This window comes from Mastacembelus armatus, chromosome 24 (assembly GCF_900324485.2).
Source record: "Mastacembelus armatus chromosome 24, fMasArm1.2, whole genome shotgun sequence".
Lineage (NCBI taxonomy): Eukaryota > Metazoa > Chordata > Actinopteri > Synbranchiformes > Mastacembelidae > Mastacembelus > Mastacembelus armatus.
Window position 1 is genome coordinate 1,380,344 of NC_046656.1, and position 19,558 is coordinate 1,399,901.

At 38.7% G+C, this 19,558-nt stretch overlaps 2 protein-coding genes across 3 annotated transcripts; one reads left to right on the forward strand and one right to left on the reverse strand.

Moving 5' to 3' along the window:
- Positions 1–908: 908 nt before the first annotated feature.
- Positions 909–13,329, forward strand: psmc6 (proteasome 26S subunit, ATPase 6). Its single transcript, XM_026318265.1, has 14 exons — positions 909–1,123; positions 1,575–1,654; positions 2,049–2,088; positions 2,810–2,862; positions 3,975–4,042; positions 4,449–4,563; positions 4,748–4,835; positions 5,336–5,397; positions 5,479–5,602; positions 7,135–7,196; positions 9,834–9,954; positions 10,055–10,135; positions 11,797–11,868; positions 11,962–13,329. Exons 1-14 carry the CDS (start codon positions 1,039–1,041, stop codon positions 12,078–12,080), a joined length of 1,170 nt encoding a protein of 389 aa, XP_026174050.1. The 5' UTR covers positions 909–1,038; the 3' UTR covers positions 12,081–13,329.
- Positions 13,330–13,598: 269 nt separating this feature from the next.
- On the reverse strand, positions 13,599–18,073 carry cgrrf1 (cell growth regulator with ring finger domain 1). 2 transcript variants are annotated; one of them, XM_026318266.2, is made up of 6 exons: positions 17,876–18,073; positions 16,663–16,799; positions 16,249–16,426; positions 15,626–15,773; positions 15,329–15,436; positions 13,599–14,454 (listed from the first exon to the last, which is right to left on the reverse strand). In XM_026318266.2, exons 1-6 carry the CDS (start codon positions 17,977–17,979, stop codon positions 14,149–14,151), a joined length of 981 nt encoding a protein of 326 aa, XP_026174051.1. In that variant the 5' UTR covers positions 17,980–18,073; the 3' UTR covers positions 13,599–14,148. The 2 variants fall into 2 exon arrangements, with proteins under 2 accessions (XP_026174051.1, XP_026174052.1); XM_026318267.2 differs by having other exon boundaries at positions 18,021–18,065.
- Between the last annotated feature and the right edge of the window lie 1,485 nt (positions 18,074–19,558).

Genomic DNA, 19,558 nt, shown 5'->3' on the forward strand with positions numbered 1-19,558 from the left:
GATGATGGGGAACTAGCAGAGTAGCTCTAATAAAGATATATAGAACATTAATTCAGTATGGATGTATTGTGTATATGTCAGCAGTGAAATCAAATCACAAGATGTTAGAGAACAGACTGAAGCACTTAGATATGTAGTGGAGCTTTTAAAACATCCCCTATCTTGTGCTTGGGTGGGTTTTCTCCAGGTACTCTGGTTTCCTCCTCCAGTTCAAAAATATGTATGTCAGGTTGATTGGTGACTCTAAATTGCCCATAGGAGTGAGTGTGAGTGTGTGAGGTTGTTTGTCTCTATGTGGCCCTGTGATGGACTGGTGACCTGTCTAGGGTGTACCCATGCCTTCCACCCAAAGAGAGCTGGGATAGCTCCAGCAGATCCCTGTGACCCTGGTTAGGAATAAGCAGGTATACATGATGGATGGAAGGAAGGTTGAGAATTGGTCATATTAGGTTAAACAATTCATTATATACAATAGGAAAACATCCAACAGGACTCCAGCTGGTTAAGATGAAATGTAGGGCATATTATATTAAGATATGAAGCTTATAAGGAACAAAGAGACTATATGATTGCATCTGTAAATACATTTAAAATTACTAGCTCATCTATAGATAGTACATTAGGAAGTAATTATTGAGAAGCTAAGAAAAACGTTATTAGATTTATTAAACAAATAGGAATGAGGGATAAGATAAAAAAAGATAACGTTTCCTTGAACTCAATGAATGCTGAATGTAATACTCCAGTCAGTGGGTGGCGGTAATGCACAGTAGCTGGCTTCCAAACCGGAATAAAGCAACATAGGAAGACGAAGCAGAAGACGAAAGAGAAGAAAAAGAAGTACAAAAAAAAAGAAGAGGAGGAGCTGCAGATGGTTGCATAGTACAGGGTTAGGGTGAACTGTAGTAGGTGGCAGTACTGCACCTTTAAGCTGGTTGCCAATCGCCATAAGAAGAAGGAAGACTGCACTAACTGTAGGGGGTGCTGTTAGTAAACAGCACAGTGACGTTGCAGTTTCCCAGGATTCAGTGCGGAATCATGGCGGACACCAGGGAGAAAGCACTGCAAGATTATAGGAAAAAACTGCTCGAACATAAAGAAGTTGACGGCCGATTAAAAGAGTGTAAGAGAGTATTTAACGTCTATGTTTGTGGTGTGGTAGAAGTTGATTTAGTTTGTTTTATTACATTCACATTATTGAATAGTTATCATCGGCTAACTGGTTAGTTAGCTAGTGCTTTGTCATGCAGTTAGCATATCCACAGAGAGCAAAGCTAACAGAGTTCACAAACAGCTGAAACTTATTGTTGTGTCTAAACACCAGTCAGCTGCTTAACTTCTAAAGGTCACTTCACGTTAACTTGTCTAGCCATTACTTTGAACTATAACATTGTAAGTGTTGTGTTTTTGTTGTATCCACAAAGAGCCTTACATTACGGTAATTTTAGAGAGCGTTAACGTAAAACACCCGTTAACAATGTTTGACGGTGTAAGTTCTATGGAGCAGGAGTTCACATCAGTGAAGTTGTGTTTGTGAATGAACCCTAGAAATAATGCATCATGTGTGTTTCCAGTGAGAGAACAACTGAAAGAGCAAACTAAACAGTACGAGAAATCGGAGAATGATCTGAAGGCCCTGCAAAGCGTTGGTCAGGTAACAGTAGTCTGTAACTTCTTTACATTTCACTGCTGGATCAATGAAAATGTTGAAACAGGAGAGTTTAATTATGTTAGTCACAGAGCACTTCTTTTGAAAATTGACTTGTACTTGAATATAGCTATGGTTAGCATTATTGATTTCAGTTTATGTGTTTTGTCGTCATTGCCTTATGCCACAAAAACTTTACAAAGGCCCCTATTGATATTGTAACACAAATTAGAAGTTGGCAATGTAATAATTCATTTTAAGCTGCAAGCTTTGATTCGTCATTGTTACTGTAGCTCAGTTGTTTGTTTTTTTGAGTCACAGAAAACATAAGACGATTATGGTAGTGTGACAGATCAGCTGTTATGATAGACGTGATAAAGTTTTATCCTGTTCTCTGCAGATTGTTGGAGAAGTTCTCAAACAACTAACTGAGGAAAAATGTAAGTTCATTGGAAAATTTTTGTGGAACATATTTGCATGTGTCACAAAAACATAGATGTTTGTCCATCTTTTTTTTTTTCACCTAACAAATGCCTTCCTCTTGGTCAGGTTAAATCTGAGCCTACGATAAGACATTAAGCATGTTTGCCTAAGATGCTAGCATTCAGAAAGACACAGCAACTGTGATACCCACATTTCCGGAAAGGAGTAGTTTCCTTATCACATTCCAATGAAATTCTTAAAATATAAAGATGATGGAAATGAATGGATAAGCCACAGCCTCGGTAGGAATGGGAGAGAAAAGTTGTCATGCAGTATTGGTGAAACATGTTGCACCACTGAAATTAAACAAGTGCAAAACTAAATTATGTTAATTCCATAACCTGACCCATTTGTGCCTTTTTTGGGGGGCAGGAGGTTCCACCTCCCTGTGAAATAAATACACACTGCACTCTTAACAAAGATGCTTCTGATCATTCTGTTCATCTGCAACAAGCTGCTCTCATGTTTCCAGATCTCAGCTCTTATCTCTTATCAAACCAAGAGTACTATACCTCTCAGTGTCAAAGCATGCAATTAGATCAAGAATTGCATTCAGTCAAGTGACTTTTTGATCTCAGTAAGGCTGCCTCTTTAGGTCTATGTAACCACTGATCCTGACACATGTAACTGTGTTTACCCCAGAGATGAAAAGATAACATGATTTTTGTTTAATTCCAGTCATTGTCAAGGCCACCAATGGTCCCAGATATGTGGTTGGATGCCGCAGGCAGGTAGGTCCAGAACAGATATTTATGTATCAGGCATCCTGTAAATGTCTTATTTTCTACATGATTTCAAACTTGTGCAATGTCAACTGTAATACATATCTTTGGATTGCTCTTTATGTGCTGTAGGAAAGTATAAATGTGTTTGCTGTCACACTTCACCATGTCCTTTGTCAGTGTTTTTTAAACCTTTTGTGTGTAAATCACACCAAAGGACTCAAAAATCTCAAGGCACTCCTATATTCATATCTGTGCAAAACAACTGCTCTAAAAGGTGCTTTCTCTGTTAAGCACTGTCAACATTTTACTAATGCCGATAAAATTTGACAGATATCTATAATAATCGTGAAACCTTTACCAAATAATTCAAAAGTCATTTGAAAAGTCAAATCAACAACTCACCCATTTTAAGAGTGCACTGTTCATATGGAAATAATCTGAGATGAACCAGGTAATTATGTACAGGCCCCTGAGAAATGACATAAAACGACAAACTTCATCATAGAATTTGCTCACTTTTTCTGTGCGTTTGGATGACACACTACACAGGTGAAGAAACACTTTGCATGTTCCACACAGCGATGAAGAGTTTACCTTGTCAAAGTAAAAACACGACACAAATAACAAACGTTTGGATCCGTATTGTATTGTATTGCACTAATTCCCTCTCAGCCACATTCCTGACTGAAAGGTTCATTATGTGGGTCTTTGTGCAGGTCTTTGTCTTCTCAGGTAAATCACGATTATTCATAATCATGTGATTCACCTTCCTGCATATGTCTTTTCTTAAACAAAAAGTGTCTTAGAAATCAATCCACAATCCTCGATTGTGGGCTAATACAGTGGCCAGTATTGGAGTTATTTGTTGTAGTTATTTTTATATCTGCTTTTGACAGTAAACTAAATATCTGACAAATTCATACACATTTATTTGTGTATTATTGTGCAAGCATAAATAATGATGCTTTATTGATTGATTTTTACAAAATGTATTTGTTTATTTATCTTTCTTTCTTGTGGCTCAGACAAAGGTTCAGCATTTGCCATCAAGTAAAAAAAATGTTGAACAGTGTTTAGAATAATCGATTGTATTGTTTGTCTCCCCCCACCCAAACTAGTTGGACAAGTCGCAACTGAAGCCAGGCACTAGAGTGGCTTTGGATATGACTACGCTCACTATAATGAGGTAGGCTTGATATATTTACTTATATGTTATCGCCACCATCAAACCTGGTTATAGACAATATAGAGATCTAAGTGTTTGCAAAAACTGTTTCTATCATTATGAACCCTGCATGAGCAGATCAGGTTTCTCCACCTATAGAGCGTTTTAAAATATGTAAGTGTGGCTTATAGAAAAATATTACAGTTTAGGCCTTTTTTAGCATTTATATTTGAAAGTATTCTTTACTGCACCAAATGCATATCCAGCCATGATTCAGTGAATGTAATGTGTCCTGAACTGTGAATTCTGAAGATTATATTTTTTTTGTTTATAATATTAAATTGCCCGTCATGGCAGCACTTCGTAGTTTGATACAAACAGCTATTGGTGCGTGTGTGCTCAGTATGTGTTTCCTGTTCATACAAAGATACCTACCCAGAGAGGTTGACCCTCTGGTGTACAACATGTCCCATGAGGACCCAGGAAGCGTCTCCTACTCTGAAATTGGAGGCTTGTCTGAACAGATCCGTGAGCTGAGAGAGGTACATCAAAGTCTACAACAACAATCGGCAACTAAATCGTCTTCATTTGTGGCTTTTTTGGACTATGTTACATTCTGATGGTTGCATTGGCATGGTTTGCGGTGTCTGTTATAGTTGAACAGGTTGTCATACTGAATATGTTTCATGAAATGACAAGTTTGTGGTTTGGCTTCAAAATGTTCAGGTTATTGAGTTGCCTCTGACCAACCCAGAGCTCTTTCAGAGAGTGGGGATCATCCCCCCAAAAGGCTGCCTGCTCTACGGGCCTCCAGGTTAGTAGTTTACTGAAAATACACCTGCCTTAATTGTTTCGTTCAAAAAGACTCTGAGGGGCATTCTCACGGACTTTAACTCTGCATAAAAAACACAGTTCTCTCTCTCTCTCTCTCTCTCTCTTTTTTTTCTTTTAATTTTAATTTAAATGGGGAAGTGTTATGCAGCAGGTATCTGTACCAGGGGAGCCTCCAGAAAATTGACTGTTGCTCCTTTAATAACTTACATACGTAGTTGTAGAGTCTTGTTTGTGAAGTACTGTGGTTTTGGCATCTAATATGTTTTAAACACAACAGTCTGTTCATCTAACTGGACTTCCCGGATTGTTTCATTGTTCCGGCAGTACAAGAAGCAATGCAACTCAATTCAGCGCCCCCTGTTTGTTTGAATACATATTATATTTGTGGAACTTTAATACTACCAGCGTAGTGTAGTTAAATGAATGTTTTCCTTTAGGACCCGTTTTCTGATATTGATGAATAATTGCTTGCTGCAACAGGTACTGGGAAGACCCTTCTTGCAAGAGCAGTGGCCAGTCAGCTGGACTGTAACTTCTTGAAGGTGAGTGTTTGCAAAACTAGATACAATGCTATACTGTAGTGCAGTCAGTCAGCTGTGTGTGTCTGTGTGTGGATGCTGTAGGTGGTGTCCAGCTCCATCGTGGATAAGTATATTGGTGAAAGTGCTAGGCTGATAAGAGAGATGTTCAACTATGCCAGGGACCACCAGCCATGCATCATCTTTATGGATGAGATTGATGCCATTGGTGAGTGATGCTAAGAATCTGAAACTGTTTGGTTTTTGTCTTTTATTTAGGTGTAATGTTTTATTTAAGAATATGAACTTTCTCATGTACTTTGAAGCTGCACTCAACCCTTTACATATTGGCTTACACTCCCCATCAATAGTATTTGGAACAGTGAGGCCAATTCCTCACTGTTTTTGCTCTAGACTGAAAACATTTGGGTTTGACATCAAAAGATGACTGAGAATCTCCAGACGAGTAACGTGAACCTTTATATAACTTCCCTCACTGGGAAGTACGGACCGTGAGACTGACAGACGGATCAGTGCATCGGCAGCAGAAAGATTCTGGACAGAAAGATTCTTGACTGCACTCATTTGAAAATGCATTGTTAAAAAACGTTTTAAGTACTTTGAATACTGTATTTTTGAAAGCACATACTAAAAGTAATATTTTGACTGAGCAACATTTACTTGTATTGGAGTAATATTTGTCCAGGAGGATCTATACTTTGACTCAGTTAATGAAGTTGAGTACATTGTCCACCACTGGTAATAGTCCACCACCTGGGCAACAAAACACACCTGTAAGTCACATATTCCAGTACTTTTGCTCACATGAAAAATGGGTGGTGCAAAAGGTGCAGTTTTCAGTAGTTGTTTTTTGAGATCCAGATGTAAATACCTGAAAATAAAGCTGAAATGTTGATCTCTTGTCAGTCATCTTTTGATGTCAAACCCAAGTGTTTTCAGTCTACAGCAAAAATAAAAGAATTGGCCTCACTGTCCCAAATACTTTTGGAGGGGAGTGTATAAGTTGTTAAAGGTTGTGCGCTGCTGATGTTTAGTAACTGAGTGGCTTCAAAAGGTACCTCTTCTCCATTTGAACATATTGTGTAAAATTTGATTTTAAATGGACATAATAGCTGTTTTGGCCGATAATAGTATCCTATATTTAGGATTCAATTCAATTCAATTCAATTCAATTGTATTTGTATAGCGCCAAATCACAATACAAATCATCTCAAGGCACATTATAAAAACTAAAACTAAAAACCCAACAATTCCCTTATGAGCAAGCACTTGGCGACAGTGGAGAGGAAAAACTCCCTTTAACGGAGGAAAAAACCTCCAGCAGAACCGGGCCGGGACCGAGTTTAGGAGTAAACAAAGATACATGCAGCCAGATATAGAGAGGAACTTGATTAAAATCTGTTCATGGGTGTGTGTTTCTGGGATAACTAATGATCAGAAATGGCAAGTTTATTTAAAACAAATTCTACAGTACAATACAGGGGTCTTGATACTGTCTGAAGCCACTGTATGGGAAGATTTATATATTGTGCTTTTTTTGGTAAATACAATTTAAATTAAAAAAAAAAAAACACAAACAAACTAGATTTTATCCAACAAATACATTTACGAACTGTTACAATAAATGGAATAACCATCTAACATAACCAGAATAGAACAAATACAATGGAATAAAACTGACTAGACACAGGACCTGTGTGCTCTGAATCCTCACCACATGTTCTGGCATGTTTCCTGTAGGTGGCCGTCGTTTCTCTGAGGGAACATCTGCTGATAGAGAGATTCAAAGGACTCTGATGGAGGTAACTGAGTCACTGAATTGTCTCAGGCACTCAAGACCAAACCACAGCCACTGTTGTTATTTTCTTTGATTGCACAACCTGTTTCCTCCATATTTTATTTTGTATTTTCATAAAGTAATGTGTGATGAGTGAGATTTGGATAGTAGTAGTAGTATTTTGTCAGCCCACTGTTTTGTCCAGCAAAAGATAAAACATAATATCTAAGAATCTAGCTTTTTTTAAAACCATGTTAATCAGGGGTGCTCCGTTCTAGTGATGGGAATTCCGGCTCTTTTTAGAGAACCGGCTCTTTTGTGCTCGGCTCACTAAAAAGTGCCGGCTCTTTCGGCTCCCAAGTGGCTCTTCAGATTTTTTGGTGCTTAAATGAATTTATTACCAACAATAATGTAAAATTATGTGCAATATGAATTACTAATGTAAAAAAACATGCACTATATGAAATGTTTATTATATAAATACACCTTCATTTATACACTGTACAGAGTGATAAAAAAAAATAAAATAGAAAGTGCAAAAAAAAAAAGACCTAAATGACCTTAACTAACTTTTAACTATTTTAAACTTTTAGCTTTTTACTACTAAACAAATTTAAAGTGAAACAACATACAGAAGCTTACAGAATCACACAACAAAATATAAATGTGTACATTCTGCCTTAGTTCGGTCAATGTAATTGAAATGTTTCCAGATTTTGCTGCGTTTCCTGTTGTCACTCAACAGTCCAGTCCGTTTGCATTGTGGTCCCTGCTCTCTTTCTCTCTCGTCTCCCTCCCTCCTGTTCGTGTGCTTGCTGTGTGCTGTGTGTGTAACCCCCCCCCCCCATGCTCAGCGCAGACAGAGACACCAAACATATTGACAAATCAAATGTGGCTTAGAGGGAGAGAGACAGAGAGACAAAGCGGCTACCATCGTTCACGTCAAAGAGCCGGCTTCACGACCGACACATCACTACTCCGTTCACGGTTTTTGGGGCCGATTACCGATCACTGAAGTCAGTATCGCTGAAACTGATACTGTTCATGCGGTGTCTATTTGAACTTGAAGCTTGCTTAACACTGTATATTAAGCATAATTAAAGAGATTACAGACTATCATAAATTGACTGTCCAGACTCACCTTAGTTGCACAATTAATGTACCTTCCTGTAGAAAAATTAAGTTTTGTTAAATAAAATAGCAATATGTCCAACATTCAAGGCCACCTTTAGTCAACATCAACAAAATAGCTGCCAAGGCCTGCTTTAGAATAAAATCTAAATATGTTCAATAATCAAACAAATCACGAACTATATGTATGAGGTAACAGAAATTTCCTTTCCTTCTCAAGCAGCATCACTGGTGAGTTTACTGTCAGAAATATGAGCATCTCTGCATTTTTATCTGTTAGCTTGTTCTTCTTGTCATCCACAATATTTCCTGCTGCACTAAAGAGTTGCTCATTATCTACACTTGTGTATGGTGCACAGACAGAGGCTTGGGCACTCAAAGTTACTGTCATTGTCTGACACATGGTAAAACGTCCAAACTAGTGATGCCATCTCATTTGTGGATTATGTCCTGTGCATTTTGCGTCATATAATTGGCTCTTTAGATTGGCTGAAATGAGTCCAGTTCCGATAGTGTGCAAATTGGTCGATGCCGACCAGGTTGCCGATTAATTGAAGCATCCGTAATGTTAAAAGTGTTGTCACGGCTGCGGCACAGACAGCTAGCAGGGACAGTTGTAGACCAGGCCTGGGGATCGTTCCGAGACCCCAGTACAACAAGGCTTTGGGAAAGGAAAGACATCAGTTGGTGCAGGATAAAATCCAAGCAGGGGTGGAAGAAATTCGTGCCAGCAGGATAGTTGGAATGCAACAGCAGGGAGCATGGACCTGGGATCTCTTTCAGTAAGCAACAACATCCATCGAAGCACTCCATAGCCTTTGTCAAACCCGGAGAGAAGCTGCAACAACATACAGGTCCATCAGGGTGGTTTCTGGAAACGGCCCGGGACTGGCAGCTAATGGTCAACCTGGAGAGACAGCTGAAATTTCCCAGCATAGCTGAGACCACGCTCAGACCGGACGTGGTTCTTGTTTTGAAATCATTGAAGCAAGTGATCATGATGGAGCTAACTGTGCCCTGGGAAGAACTTATGGAAGAGGCATGCAAAAGGAAGAGGACCAAGTATGAGGAGCTTGTTGGCAAATACTGAAACAGGAGATGGAAGACCCGATACTACCCCATCAATGTTGGCTAGGAGATTTGCTGGCCAGTCACTCTGCAGGGAACTCAAGCAGCTGGGGGTTCAGGGGCTGCGCAATAAGAGAGCCATCAGGAATATCACGGAGGCTGCTGAAAGGGCATTACGAAGGCTGTTTATCAAAAGGGGTGAGCCATGGACCACACAAGTCAGGGTCTGATTAACTGGGTTGACTGGGCAAGGCTGTATGTTGTACAAATAACCTAAAACACCCGATGACCCCAGGTTACAACACTGATTATGTGTCTAGGTTGCACTGCAAGGTGTGGAAAAATCAGGTTATAAAAGTGTTGTTTGTAGCTGTTGATCTTTTTATTTTCCAATTTTCTGCAACAGTACTAGGAAAAAAAGTGCAGTATTTTCGACACACACTAATGTGCATTGTATGTTCAGTTGCTGAACCAGATGGACGGCTTTGACACGTTGCACAGAGTCAAGATGATCATGGCTACTAACAGGCCTGATACTCTGGACCCTGCCCTGCTGAGACCTGGCAGACTGGACCGCAAAATTCGTAAGCTCTTTTTCTGGTACTCTTGATCAAATGTTTGATGTCTCTTCTTTAACATATGCAGGATAATAATAGTTTGTTTGATTTATTTATTTATTTTTAGACATTGAACTGCCCAATGAACAGGCCCGTTTGGACATTCTCAAAATCCACTCCAGTCCTATCACCAAGCATGGAGAAATTGGTTAGTAGTAGTTGGATGATTTACTGCTTTAATCCATCTAATATGCTCCCATGAGTACAGCATGTTGTCTGCGCACTGCAGCTTACACCATGTTATTTTGTAGCCTGCATGATCATTAAAGTTTGCTCAGATGTTTTACTATAAGTGCAAAGCAATATCTGCATGTTTGTAATTGTATTCTAGGGACTTTACAGCTTCATGCTAACCTTGCATTGACTTATGTTTTAGTAACAGTATGGTGAAAATCTCTTGCAGAAACTCACGCCCTGAAGGCAGACAACGAACTTTAGTTTAGAAAGGTTCCTGCTAACTGTCTCATATAGTAGTAGTGAGATGGTGAGATTTAGTTTGAGATGTACAGATGTAGTGATTTAAGGTGTCACTTTGTGACCGCAGTATGTTTGTGGTGCCCGTGGTGGTGGTGGTGTTGGGTCAGGAATGCAGTAAGTGTTTTTTTTTTTTTTTGTTGTTTTTTTTTTCTGGCAGTAACGCTGGAGTCAATTTTTAAGTTTTGTCACTTCATTAATTATTTTTACACTGGCAACAGAACAGAAACTGTCAGACACATGGCAGCAGTGCATGTTGTGCAGACATAGTGGCGTAACTTCATTATCATTATTAAATATCTCCAAAACTTAGACAAGACCAGCAGGAATCTATTAATCTAAATTCTGAAATTCAAAATCCTGGTCTGAGTAATAGTTTATAGATTTTATGTCATCAGAAATCCCTTCTCCTTGCTCCCTTTCTCTTTCTCTTCAAACCACTCAAGTTTACATTTGTGTTAACACTGGTGATTTTGCTGTGTACATGTATAAACTGCCAAAATATCTGGTCCTCCAGCACAAAAGTCAGTTTTATGACTAGGTTCAATTTTATTTACATAAGTTTTATTATGTTCAGAGTTGTGCAGTGAAAATTACAATGAATACCTGTCTTAATCTTAATACTGCAGCTTCAAATGGGATTGAACTCCAGTCCTGCATTATTCACCGCACCCAAACCTTCCCTATTTCACCAGCTGTTTCCAAAGGGAAAAGCAGTGTCATTCATTAAAAAAATTAAATATGTAGGAATGTAAAACCTTACAATACATATCTGTTTAGCTGCACAAGAATGTTTTAGGAAAGAAGGTTGGTTGAGTAGCCACATGTAGTCAAGTAAAAATGTCCAAAATATTAAAATGACAAAGATCTACACACTGTAGTCAGTTTAGAGCAAACTTGACCACAAGGCTTTTTCTTTACTTCACTTTTTATGTACATGTTAATCATAGAATGGGCTACAGTATGGTCTGTGCATGGTGCTGTATGTGGTAATCAATACTAAAACTGGTATTTTGAGACAGTGAATCTGCAACAATTTGATGATCTTTTCATTGTTTCACTAGAAGATGTCACATTTAGCTTTCATAAGAGGCAATAGACATTTTCACTATGTTTAAATATTTCAGATATAATGGAGTAAATGATTAACTGAAAAACAGTGCCAGTGGTTAGGAATGGTGACAGGAAACAATGAGCTGTAGTCCTTAGTAAAAGCTTTATCTGCCAGATAATAAAAATTATAATGAACCATCAGTCAGAAGGTTAAAGGTTTCCACAGGATTCCTGTAAAAAGAGATGTACTATGAGCCATACATGTCCTTTGGTTGTTTTCAGATTTTGAAGCCATTGTGAAGCTGTCAGATGGTTTCAACGGCGCTGATCTAAGAAACGTGTGCACAGAAGCAGGTTAACCATTTTAAAGTATTGTCATAAAATTCAGTCCCTCAAATAATGTTATCTGTTATAGGCTCTTTTCATTTGGACCTGTTTTGTTTGCAGGTTTGTTTGCCATCCGCTCTGACCGTGAGTATGTGACTCAGGAAGACTTCATGAAAGCTGTGCGGAAGGTGGCTGATTCAAAGAAGCTGGAGTCCAAACTGGACTACAAGCCTGTATAAACCCATTCTTTATTGGTCCTTTTCCCTACCTGATGTTAGTCATTGCATTGTCATGGATTTATTATGTTCTGTGTTTCAAGGCCAGAAAACAGTTATTTGACATTTGTGGGAAGCAACATTAGATTGCCCAAATTACATTGTCCCAACAGTCACAAAGTGACTATCATTCAGTTCTACAATCATTCAGCAGGAACTCTCGTTTCCACTTGTTAGTCTGACCTGCCCCAGTGTCTGAGAGGCAGATTAGTCTAGCATCCCCCAAAATATTTGTATGAAATAATTTCATGTTCTGAATTATACCATTATATTGTAAGTTCTCTGTGTTGTTCATGTTCTCACTTGAACTAAGTATGATGGGCATCCAGGATGACAGTGATTGCATTGAAAAACATGACATTTTGAGTTTGATATTTTGCTCTTTTACCCTGGAAACAATTTAACAAAAATAATTCTAGAATCAAGGTGTACTTACTAGTACTAGCTTTTTTTCCAGGCTTTTCAGCTGCTTGCAACTTAAAAGATGACTAAGTTATGTCACTGATGACTTACAACTCGATCCCCTGAAGTCTGCGTAAGGTTGAAAGTGATGGAAAACCTTAAATCAGGGCTGGAAGGAAAACTGCACCTGTACTTTAACATTACAGGAGACCATTTCATGAACTATCACAGGGTCTTGCTCTTTTCATGGCTTTATTTCTTTTGATCTTTCCAAATAGGCTTATATATTTGTTTTAACACATTAACAGAATTTTTGCATTTTTAACATGTGAGAAAGAGATCTGCCTTAAATTCCAAGGATGTGGGTCTGGATGGGATTCAAATGACAGGAAGTGCAGCTAATTCACAGAAAAACAGGATGTTACTGTAGCTGGATTTACTACTAGTGTGGGTTCCACACTGTTGGAACTTACAAGGATACTGCTGGTGATTTTCAGTTTTTCACAGATCCCAGACTATAACCTCACCAGTAAGGAATGGTTGTGTAAATGCTGGCAATAGAAGGAAGGGCAGTGGGTCATAAAAAGTGAGCAGGAAAGTGCTGAAAGACTTGCTACTAATTGATTTGCAGTATCTAAAAAATCAAAGGGTTCCAAATATTTGGCTACATTATTTCTATTGAAACCCTGATCTCCTGTGTGATGGTGTTGACGTCCAATAGCACACTCCTGGATATGTCAGTCCAAAGATGCTCACAACCTCCTGGAGCATTGTTGTTGAGAACTCATTAAACCAGAAATACTTATGACAATGACATCTTTATTTGTTTTAATCGTTCCCTACAAATCCTACTTAATAGTCATCTTCAGTTATACAAACTCAGATTTACTTATTAAATAATAAACACTGCATGGTATTTAAAGCAGTACATGTACTAACACAAAAACAAAGGTTAGGATGCAAAATAATTCTGTACAGTTTTACCTGCATCCTTTACGAATCTGAATCTGATCAGTTGTGTCACAAAAACTTAAATTATTAAAAAACAATGCTTACTGTTAGGGTGTTTTTTGTCATAGTTTGGTGTTTGGCTTAGTAATCAATATTCCAGATGTCTTTTTACTGAAATCATCACTCACTACTGCATATATTTTAGACAAGCTTCCATCATAGCAGTTAAAATGGACTGTAGGCACATTTGTCAGCATAGCTGTCTGTGTTTGCCTGCACTGTGGATGGACTGTAACCACAGAAACAAAGATGTCACAGTTCTCAGGTCTCTGGCAATATTTTGAAGCTCACCTGTGAATGGGAAGCAGTGTTTACTGAATGTTTGTAGTATTTTTGAATGATACTAATAGGAGCTGAACATCACAGAAAAACTGTATCTGTAATCCAAATCCCCACTATGCTCTAAATAGTCAGTATACAGACAAAAATCTGCACAGCTCTTTGACTGATGGTGATGTCTACTGACATTCTCCTTTGTTAGTTTGTATTGCTGCCAACTGTGTAACCCACTAATTACTGCATGACTACAGTCCACTTTTCTGTCCATGGAGGCTGCATGTAAAACCATTCCAGGGAGTAGCCGAGATTAATTAAGGTTCACTTGTTCAGTGTGGAACCACTATTCTACAGCTGGTTCCTGCGTCAGAGCAAAAGACTCTGTGAAGAAGGCCCTGCAGATAGGGCAGTGCTGGAAGTGTGACATGCAACTGTCACACACACACACATGTCTACAGGGCAACAGCACCCTGTTTACTGCCGCATTCTGACAGACCACACAGTCTCTGCCCGTCCTTTCTGACTGGTCTTCCTCCAGCACCACATTCCACTTTACTCTGTTGATCTGCCCAGTAGGTTTACTGGATGGGGTACTCTGCTCGGAGTCAGGAGAGCCAGATCCACCATTGTCAGCTGACATGAAGAGAGACTGTATGGGGCAGGAGGCATAGATTTTTTTTTTTACAATGCATGCTTGAATTGTCATAGAAGAGAATCATGTTACACTAATGATGGCTCTGCACTAGTGTTAGTGTCCTGAACGGAATGGTGTCACAACCACTAATTTGACTGATTTTCTGGTCATGAAATGTGACCTGATCTTCACCAGTCACAAATAAAAACAAACATAATATTTCTAAGGTGATAGAACACAAATAGTCATGATCTTTCATATCTTTATTCAACACAGCCATGAAACATACAAAGTGATGGTGGATATAGCAATAACAACAGTGTTTTAATAACTGATTGCCTGATTTGGCAGCAATGATCTCAAATAAGTCCATCTTGTAGATGTGTATAAGACCTGCACAACATTCAGCAGGATTTTGGACCTTCCATATAGAACTGATATTTGTTGAATTGTGACTAGTGAAGATCAGATTGTATTTCAATTTATGCAGAAAACCCTGGAAATTTCACTTAGTTGGTCTTGCCACTATTTTCAGTTGCTGAACCTTTGCTGATAGCTTATTAGAAAGTCAGTCTAGTGACCCTGGATTAATCAACTTTCATAAAGCTTATTGTCACACCTCTTATTGAACAGTTCACGGCACCTGGATTTAAGCATAATTTACTGGGCCTTTTCAGCAAAAATCACATATCCTAAAATCATGTGGGTGGGTAGCTGCCTTCAACTCACAAACTGCATCACAATGCTTTGGAATCAGATGAAGACCCAACTTGCTACATGGGTCTGTGTTCTATAGCCCAGTTGTACACACCAGTGCTCTGTTACTAACTGCAATTGCACCAGTTTGTATGTTTGAGAGAAAAGCAGGAAGCATATGCTTGAGACATACCTTTAACTCATACATGTTCCCTTGTGAGGTGAGAAGGTACTGAAAGAGAACCCGTGCAGAAAGGTTGTATTTGTAATCAGGAACATGAATAACTGTTACACTGGCTACCTGAAAAGAGAAAAGACAGCATAATTAATTTCTTTAAATTTGTATGTGTTACTTTTTCATTGATTCTTTATTCAATAGCTTCTTTGAGTGAAAGTGTTGTGTAGTGTTGTGAATACTACCTCTTCAGTCTAGGCATATTACTCAAAATCAGCACACCTCCCAAAATGTGTGAATGTGAGATAGACTCACAATATTGTATGTGTGTCTGGCTTCTGGCTCTGTCAGCATTAGCACAGCCACAAGAGGGTAGTGTTCTCTTGGTAATGGCCCAAAGTCTGAAATTCCCTGGTCAGCAGGAACCTGTGTGTGACGTTCCTCTCTGCTGTCTCTGCCAATACTGGAAGAGTTGGGGTCAAGGAGACCAACATCAGGAGATACTTTAGGAACAATGTACGTCAGCCCAACAAATAAAAATCTGTGTCATCATAAACATGTATTATTTTAATGTGAAAAAAGGACAGTAGTGTCTTAATTGAGTCCTGTTGTTGCAAGCACTGAAATATCCACCCAAAAAACACATCAACACTGCAACACATATTGACGATTATGCTGCTGTTTGATGTTTTTCCCACAGGACAAAATAAGTATGGCAAGTTGTTTGCATAAATACACACCAGTACAAAAAAATGCTTATTTGTAATTTAAGTGAACCAACTTTCTGTTTACTTTGCCATCTTATAAGACAAAAAGAACATAAGCTTAAAAAAAAGGATTTAATATTTAAAAGACAGGGGGCTGGGCTGAGTGAGAACACATGATATCGACCTGCACTTTACTTTTCACATACCCTGTTTTCTTGCTGTAAAGGATATTGGAAGCTCTGGTAGTGGTGGTAGTGAAGGTGTAAGGCCTCCTGGAAATGGTGGGGAGTGCAGAGCCTGAGGCCATTCTGGTGAGCCTGCAGCGCTACCTGCAGGGCACTGACCTCACAGCCCCAGAAACAGCTCAGGATACAGGGCTCCAGGCAGCAAGGCCTCAGTGACACACCATCTGCAAGGGAGTTTGCTAATGTTATCAGAATCTGAGACATAGAAGATAGGAGGGTTCTACTCAGTGGTAGGTGAGACATCTGGAGAATACAGATGCTTTCGTTCTCTTATGTAACTGTATTATATTCGCTGAATGCAGAGCATATTTAATGTCCCTCAGATACTTGAAACCTACATTAATTGAGCTCCAACTTTTGCAGTTACCGTGTTTTAATTACTGAAGAAGACTCTTCTCACCAGTAACAGATGCCAATCCAGAGCCCATCTCTAGGCCGAAGGGATTGATCACCTGAACCATTTGTTTTTCACGTATTGGAAGGATGGACTCCATTTCATTAGTGCTGCGAAGGATCACTGGGACATCAAAGCCAACCCTGCAGGACCAGACGTGGCATGAACCAAGTGTGAAAGAGTAAAAATGCAGTACTTTATAAAAGCGGAGAGGTCTAAGCATAAGAACAATCAACTGAAATTTTTAATTACTGTATATCAGATGAACTGATTTTTGTGCCAAAATGTATGGTAGGTCCAGAGTATGATATCTCACCAATCATTTATTACATTGTTGTCAGAACAAAAGTGGATATTCATGGATTCATGTCCTCCTGAACTGTTAGCCTCTTCACTTGTCCACATAAATTAAAAAAATATTCAAATTCATTGAATATACTGCTGTATGTGACATCATACACCATACTAAATACTTGGCATGAGGTTTCCACTTCTTTCACATTCCAGTCAATATGTCAACTTTTTAGGATCAGACAATCTACTTTCGCATATAATTAACATGATGACTATTTGAAAACTGTTGTTTTGTGACACAGTAATAGCAGATATCATTAAAAGGAAATGTCTCATGTTTTGCACATTATTTGGTGGTAAAAAAGACACATTCAGAAATAGCATATGATAAAAAATGTTAGGGCCTTAGAACAATAAAAAAATCTTGGTATCAGTAATCCTGGCCCTTTACTTAAACACCGTTTTTAAAAGTAAATCCGTGGTATTTATAGGTTAGCATCCTTTTTATCATTAATAAGAGAAAACCACTGTATTTTCATGGTGTAGTAATACTCTGTTTTGCATTGGAAATGTAATTTTAAATTTCAGAAATAATGAAAAAAATCTGTCAAACAAATGGGAAATAAAGTAAATGTTTCCCTAGCGCCACCTCCAGGGAAAAAAAACGTGTGGGGGTGCAACATGACAGCAAACGCAAGACGGTACACCTACCGTCGAGTCTGGTCTTAATTTGGACTTTTCATCAGTGTCTGTACGAACACACATAATGTACAAGCACCAAAGGAGCTGCCATATTACAGTGCCCAGGCTGCTGCCATAACGTAGCCAGTTTATGTGCCGAGCTATTGTGATATCATCAAATCCAATCCGAGGGTTACATGTGTGGAGGCAGTAACATACTGGATGGTAACTAAACAACACTTACCAGCCGAGCACCATAGCTGCCGTAACAATAAAACACAAAGAAACCACACTGATGTAAAACAATGGAGAGTACTCATACAAGGTCACCAGGAAAACTGCTGCCATTTCATGTCATTTACATCGAAAAAGAAGTCAACTTATTTAGAAAAAAAATCCTCTGGTAAACACTTTCCATGACAGTCATGATAGGAGCCGCCTTCTTTCTTCTTTGTGTTTTAAAGCGGTTGGCAGCCAGCTTGAAAGGTGCATTACTGCCACCTCCTGTTCCGGAGTATGGGTCATCCCATAAGCTCACAATCTAATCTATCTCTAAATAACAATCATGTTCTCTCAAAAAGCCCAGTTTCATTTAAAAGCATTGCATTTAATTCTATATTAGATTCAATTGGTTTCATTCAAAATGTTAATAAACCCACCCACTGTTTCAATAACACCCTTGATCTTGTTCTGACCTATGGCATTGAAATTGAACATCTAATAGTTTTTCCCCCAAATCCTGTTTTGTCAGATTATTCTTTAATAACTTTTGAATTTAAAATGATGGATCATGCAGCGTCTGGAAGAAAATTCCACTACAGCAGATGTTTATCCGACAACGCTGTTAATAAATTTAAGAAAATGATTCCATCTTTATTTACATCTATGCCAAGTATAAACATAGTGGAGGGCAGCTGCTTCAATCCCACTCCCTACCAAATTGATCATATTGTTGACAGCGCTGTAACCTCACTGCGTGAAACGCTTGATTCTGTGGCCCCTCTGAAAAAGAAGTTAGTGAATCAGAGAAGACTAGCCCCATGGTATAATTTACATATTCGTACCTTAAAGCAGGCATCGCGAAGGCTGGAAAGGAAGTGGCGTTCCACAAACTTAGAGGAAATTTTTCTAGCCTGGAAAAACAGTCTACTAACATATAAAAAAAGCTCTCCGTACAGCCAGAACTGCATACTATATATCACTAATAGAGGAAAATAACAATAATCCCAGGTTTCTTTTCAGCACTGTAGCCAGGCTGACAAGAAGTCACAGCTCTGTTGAGGCCAGTGTTCCCTTAGCTCTCAGCAGTGATGAATTTATGAGTTTCTTTACAAATAAAATCACTACTATTAGAGATAAAATTCAGCAGATGCTTCCTATACCTGCAATAAATGAATCTTCTACTACAGTAGCTCTTGAATCATCTGTAGGACCTCAGTTATGATTCTCTCCCATAGATCTCTCTGAATTTACATCAGTAGTTGCTTCATCGAAATCATCGTGTCTCTTAGACCCCATCCCGACTAGACTGCTTAAAGACACCCTGCCATTAATGAATTCATCTTTATTAGACTTGGTAAATGTATCTCTGTCTCAAAATGATGCTGAAAAACTAGTCCATGCATTTGTTACCTCAAGGCTAGATTACTGTAACTCATTACTATCTGGATGTCCCAATATCTCCATAAAAAGCCTCCAATTAATCCAGAATGCCGCAGCCAGAGTCCTGACAGGAACTAGCAAGAGAGATCATATTTCTCCTATATTGGCTTCTCTTCATTGGCTCCCTGTAAAATATAGAATAGAATTTAAAATCCTTCTTCTCACATACAAATCCCTTCATAATCAAGCTCCTTCATACCTTAAAGACCTCATAGTACCATATTATCCCAATAGACCACTTCGCTCTCAGAGTGCAGGTGTACTT

Bases quoted from the DNA above. Each gene is read 5' to 3' on its own strand.
- psmc6 (XM_026318265.1), top strand. From the start codon at position 1,039: ATGGCGGACACCAGGGAGAAAGCACTGCAAGATTATAGGAAAAAACTG. The intron at 4,043-4,448 runs GTAGGCTTGATA...GTTCATACAAAG, and splicing joins ACTACGCTCACTATAATGAG to ATACCTACCCAGAGAGGTTG. The intron at 9,955-10,054 runs GTAAGCTCTTTT...ATTTATTTTTAG, and splicing joins CAGACTGGACCGCAAAATTC to ACATTGAACTGCCCAATGAA.
- cgrrf1 (XM_026318266.2), bottom strand. From the start codon at position 17,979: ATGGCAGCAGTTTTCCTGGTGACCTTGTATGAGTACTCTCCATTGTTT. The intron at 15,774-16,248 runs ATATCCTTTACA...CAACTCTTCCAG, and splicing joins CACCACTACCAGAGCTTCCA to TATTGGCAGAGACAGCAGAG. The intron at 14,455-15,328 runs GTATGTCTCAAG...TGCCCCATACAG, and splicing joins GGAACATGTATGAGTTAAAG to TCTCTCTTCATGTCAGCTGA.